At 38.5% G+C, this 6000-nt stretch overlaps 1 protein-coding gene across 9 annotated transcripts in view; it reads left to right on the top strand.

The window, feature by feature from the left end:
• The window catches only part of AFAP1 (actin filament associated protein 1), a 271615-nt gene that overhangs the window by 222602 nt on the left and 43013 nt on the right, over window positions 1-6000 (top strand). For all 9 annotated transcript variants that reach the window (XM_069070333.1, XM_069070372.1, XM_069070351.1 and 6 more), the window contains one exon: window positions 879-1024. In XM_069070333.1, the coding sequence (XP_068926434.1) occupies window positions 879-1024 (146 nt within the window). The remainder of the gene's footprint in view (window positions 1-878; window positions 1025-6000) is intronic.

Genomic DNA, 6000 nt, shown 5'->3' with positions numbered 1-6000 from the left:
GATAGATAGATAGATAGATAGATAGATAGATAGATAGATAGATAGATGGATAGATACTCAAAGAGAAAAGGAAGAGGACCAGTCCTGTAGTGAAAGTGGAGAATAATGGATAGATAGCTTGAATGTTACATTGCTGCCCTCAGGATGTTAAAAGCAATTGAGAAAGACTTTCATTGTATTAGGTAGATCCTGTATGGAGGATTTGTGGAATAACACAAGTGAAAATCACACAGGATAAGAAGGTGCAAGTGAGTTATGACCTGTGTCAGGGGAGAAAGTATTGATCCCAGGGACAACAGGGATCCATCAAAGTGTGGCAAATCAAGGACTGGCTATAGAACATCTCTATTATCCTCAAGGCAACTGAATGGTGCAGAAGTTAGAGACCTGGTCCCAGAGTCAGGAAGACTTGAATTCAAATCTAGCCTCAGATACTGACAGGTGTAATCCTGGACAAGTCACTTAACCTCTGTCTGGCTCTTTAAAATGGGTATAATAACAGCATCTACCTCCCAGAGTTGTTATGAAGATCAAAGGAAATATTAGTAAAGTATTTAGCACAGTCCCTGGTACTTAGAAGATCCTATATAAATGCTTATTTCCCCTCCTCCACCTTCTTTGCTTCAGCATCCTCTATTGGCAAATTCCAAATGAAACATTCCAGCATAGCTTCACAAGACAGTTCTCTCAATCGACAATGTCCCCCTTAGAGTCTAGCCCATAGTAGGTGCTTATTAATATTTATTGTTTCTTCATCGATTGTATTCCTAGTACTCACAGGAACTATGCTTTGTAGGGTGATCTTGTAGAGAAGAAGAGAAATGTTCAGATGATCCTGGCATCAAATTGATATTTGTTCTTTGCCTCTTCTCCAACAGGCTTCATCCTCTGAAGACATGGGCCGATGGATTGGAATCTTACTGGCTGAAACAGGGTCATCCACTGACCCTGGGGCACTACATTATGATTATATCGATGTGGAAATGACCGCAAATGTCATCCAGACAGCCAAACAGACATTCTGGTAAGATGGCAGAGTACAACTGAGTAATTTACACTTGTACATTTAAACAAGAGTTATCTCTTAAACAGGAAAAAAAAGTAGCTCAAAACATCTGCAGATTTATTTTAATGTACTTAATATGTATTCCACCTACATTTACCCTCAAAATATGTGTCCTGGGAGAATTTATATCCTATCCTAAGTAACAAAATTTGGGAAAGAGCTGAACAAGTTAGAGTGGTGGCCAGAGAAAGGTGACCAAGCTTCCAAAAAGATTGGCATTCGTTGATCTCTGTGTACCCATCCAACCAGATAATTCTGGTATTAACTTTGGTCTGCAGGAACCTTATCAACCTTTCCTCCTTTTCAGAGAGTGCTCTTACAGAGAAAGCTAAAGATGGGCAATCTTAGACTATATTAGTCCCAACTGTATTAAAATATTTTTGGCATTTCAATCCTACCTGCCTTTTCTACTAGACAAGTGATTTGATGAAGCTGACTCTGACTCTTATTGAGATAAAGCCTGAATTTTTAGTGCCTTTATTGAACACACTTATTGAATTTATATGTGAAATTATTTTAAAAAATCTCTTTGCACCCAGGAACATTTGTTTGACAAAAATAGCTACAGAGATGCTTCGGAGTCTGGAAATGATGAAAAGAAGGGGGAATAGCCAGAGGAAAAGAAGTATAGAAGGGAAAGAGGAATTAGGAATAATAACTATTCATATTTACTTTGCTCTGTACAGGTTACCAAATGCTTTTTTCCTCATTGTCATAACCCTGTGAGGTAACTAGTTTGAATAGGACCATCCTGCTTTTACAGATGAGGAAATTGTAGCTCAGAAAAGATTAGGAATCTTCTTTTAAGACAAATAGCAATAAAACAGCATTTCTGGAACACGTTACATATGTTATGTTAGGTGATTCTCACAATAATCCTAAGAGGTGATACGATTAGCCACATTTTATAGATCTAAAAATTAGAACTAAGAGATACCACTAGTCTGTAGGTCCTTTGCTTTTTTTTTTAATCTCATGCTGTTTTCCATCACACAAAAGATGGAGGCCTCATGCTCTGAGGACTTTTTTGTGTAGATCCTGCAGTGTGGCATAACTAAAATAGTCATCAAGTCAGTAAATATTTATTAAATGCCTCCCAATAGCCAGGCCTGGTGCCAAGTGCTGGGTATAACAAAGAAAGGCAAAAAGTAGTCCCTGCTTTCAAGGAACACACAGTCTAATGACACTATGTGCAAACAATCTATATAAAGGAATAATTGTGATCAACAGAGGGAAGGCACTAGAATGAAGGACAGCAGAAGGCTTCCTGTACAAAAAAGTAGGATTTTATTTTAAAATCTGAAACTTGAAGGAAATCAGGGAAATTGGAGGGCAGAGATGAGGAGCTAGAGAATCCCAGAGAAAGGATGCCCATCCAGTGGAAACACAGAGTTGGGAGATGGTGTGTCTTGTGCAAGGAACAGCAAGGAGGCCAGTGTCACTGAATTATATAGTCCACAGAGGGGATCAAGGTGCAGGAAGACTATAAAGGTGGTTATGAAAGACTCTAAAAGCCAAACAGGCTTTTATATTTTATTCTTGAGAAAACGGGGAGCTATTAGAATTGGAGGGCAGTTAGATGGCGCCAGATAGAGTGCCAGGTTTGGAGTCAGGAAGACTCTTCTTCCTAAGTTCAAATCTAGCCTCAGATACTTATTAGCTGTGTGACCCTAGGCAAGTAACTTAACCCTGTTTGCCTCAGTTTCCTCATCTGTAAAATGAGCTGGAGAAGGAAATAGCTCCAATGTCTGCCAAGAAAACCCCAGATGGGGTCACAAAGAGTCAGAAATGACTGAAGAACTACAAAAGAGTTGATTGAATGCTTGTGTGTATGTGTGTGTGAGAGAGAGAGAAGTGGGTGATTGAGAAGTTTGAGGCAGAGAGACCATCCAACAAGCTCTTCCAGTAGTCTAGGTGTGAGGAAATGCATGAGGTCCTACACCAGGGTTGTGACAGCAACCTAGGATGAGGGGACTTGACCTCTGATTGGATATAGTAGGTGAGAGAGAATGAAGAGTTATGAATGGCACCAGAATTGTTACCTGGATAATGGGAGGGGGGAATGGTACTGCCCTCTACAATAATAACTAGTGTAGGAAGACAGAAATGTTTCAGGAGAAACATAGTAAGTTCAGTTTAGGAGAGGTTGAGTTTGAGATGTGCTGGTCTGGGCTCAGTTTTGCCGTATACTTTTTCCTATGTATTCTCTGGAATTTTCTTTCCTTCTCAGACATCATTTTACTTAGCTGGAAAGCCATAATAATCCCTAAGGGCCAGTCCTAATATTCTGTGATTCCATAGGCTATCAGATCTTCCTTTGGCCTTTGTCTTGTATTTATCTCCTCCCAAGAGGGTCTGTTAGTGGTGCTGCAAAGAGGTGGGTGGATGGAGGAAACAGATGTGAAGCTGGAGAATCCTGTAATCAGCAAATGACAATAGATTATATTAATAGCTTGTTGTAAACTCACCAAGACGGTATCTGAGAAAGAGCACTCTTTGGAATATAAAGAAAATTAATTCAAACCATTTGTGAGTTCCCTTACTCTACTTAATATGCATGCCACCCATTTTACCTTAAAAAAAGGTGGGGGGAGCTTGGGGAGAGTTGGAGCAGCCCGCTTTGTCTCGGCTAGCATTAGGCAATTAAGTACTTGCTGAAAACTTGACCAGTGAAATCTGTTGTTGGGAAGTGGTTTTTCTTAAAGCAGAGTTAAGTGGCCTTAAGGGGAAATTGAAACCACAACCTAGACCTCATTATTACCATGTTTCACCGACTAAACTAACATATACCTAGAATGTTAGCACTACAAGGAACTATAGCATGTACAAAACAATATCAGAGCTGGAAGGGACCTTAGAACTTGGGGGTGACATTTGGAACAAAGAATGTTAGAGATGGAAGGAACTTGGAATGTTAACATTGGAAGGAATCTTAGAAAATCAGTGTTTCATCCAGAAGAAACCTATGAACATAGGTCAGGACTGCAAAGAACTTAATAATCATATAGTCCAGAAGTTCTTAACTTTTTTTTTTTTTGTACCATGGACTCTAGGAAGTTCAGGCAAGCCTGCAAAATCTTTAATAAAAGCCAGCATTTATATACATCCTTTTAAGGTTTGCAAAACATTTTACATATATTAGCTCATGTTATTCTCATGACAATCCTGGGAGTAAGATGCTATTGTTATCCTCATTTTACAGGTGAGGAAACTGATGCAGACAAAGGTTAAATGACTTGCCCAGGGTCAAGCAGCTGGTAAATGTCTAAGGCCAGATTTCAGCTTAAGTCTTCCTGACTCCAAGTCCAGCCTCATGTGCAATTTCAAAATAATGTTTTAAATGCATAAAATAAGATACATAGGTTTATGAAAGAAACCAATTATATTGAAATAGTTATCAAAATATTTTTCTCATTCAAAGTAATAAACTTGAAATGTTTTCATAGATCTCAGTTTAAGAAAACTTGATGTGGTCTAACCCACTCATTTTTACAGATAAGGCTGCTGCAGCCTAGAAACACAAGGTGGCTTACCCAAAGCCAGAGTAGGAATGAATAGCCAAGCCTGAATAGGAAAGAGTTGACTGAGTGACCCAGACACAGAAAAAGTCATTACCAGGAAATTCCCAGTACCAGTTTGGGGTTTTCCTAAGCACAAGTGAGACATTCTTTCTGCTGCTTTTCTATGTGAACCACAGTAGAGGCTTATTAAGTGCTTACAATTTTATTTATGACATTATTGAATAATAACATTCATTTTCTTTGGTATTGTGGCCTTCCTGTTATTAATGATGTGCAAAAATTAAGTAAATTCCAGTGGGATTCCCAGTCATTAGTTAATCTCAACCTCAGTTAACCTTGAACAAGTCAGTTTCCTTATCTGCAAAATGAGATGGTTGGAGTAGATAATTGTAAAGTCTCTTTCACAGTTAGGTGGTGTAGAGAACAGAGTGTTGGCCAACCCTGGAGTCAGGAGAACCTGAGTTCAAATCTGGCCACAAGGCACTTACTAGCTGTGGGACCATGGACAAGTCACTTAACTCAGTTTGCCCCAGTTTTCTCATCTATAAAATGAGCTGGAGAAGGAAATGGCAAACCAGTCCAGTATCTCAGCCAAGAAAACCCTACACGGAGTCACAAAGAGTTGGATTAATTGACAAAAACAAAGCATACTTCAGTTCTATTGATCAATAATTCCTTACAAATTAAGATTAGTAATAGAAGTAGAAAGATACAGTGAAAATCTTAAAAACAAGACACTAGGTTTCTTGTCCTTTCCTAGCTAGGAGATTTGAGGGCAAATTGTTTAATCTCTGAACCTCAGTTTCCTTCTCTGCAAAACAGGATCACTATTATCCTCCCTACATCATAGGAAAATGGCTGGTAAACAACAAAGGATCCATAGGAAGTGACAAATTGCTATTATGATGAGAGGGAAAATGGTAACAGTGTACAAAATGGTTTCTTCCAATGTGAGATGATTTTATGTGAAGACCATCATTCCAAACTTGCCAGATCTACACCACTTGGGTTGAATTATAAGAAAGTGAATTTAGAGTTGTTTAACTACATTTATCTGGAAGCACAAGGCCTACAAAAAGCTTTCTTGAGATCCAGAATCATCTTATACCTCAGTCAGCAAACAGTGATAACCACATGTAAGAGAATCACTGAATAAAAACATTCTCCCCAGAATATTACTTGGCTTTCACTTTACAAACAAATGGAATATTAATCCAAACCAAATGTAGCTGGGCCACATATCAGGGAAAAGGAATGTGAAACCCAGTTTTCAAATTTTTTTTTAAAAGGAAAAGAAAAAAAGAAACATATCACTTTGTGACCAGGGGCATCTTTTAAGTATTAAAGTGCTTCTAGCAAAGGGCAATGAGCAATGTAGTTGAATTGGCATTTCTTGGCTTTTTAATATCCTGA

Source organism: Petaurus breviceps, unplaced genomic scaffold (genome assembly GCF_028583685.1).
Source record: "Petaurus breviceps papuanus isolate PSGF00001 unplaced genomic scaffold, PetGlider_PUasm1.0 140, whole genome shotgun sequence".
NCBI classification, from domain to species: Eukaryota; Metazoa; Chordata; class Mammalia; order Diprotodontia; family Petauridae; genus Petaurus; species Petaurus breviceps.
Note: the sequence above shows the minus strand (reverse complement) of the source record. Positions and strands in the feature narration are given on the sequence as shown.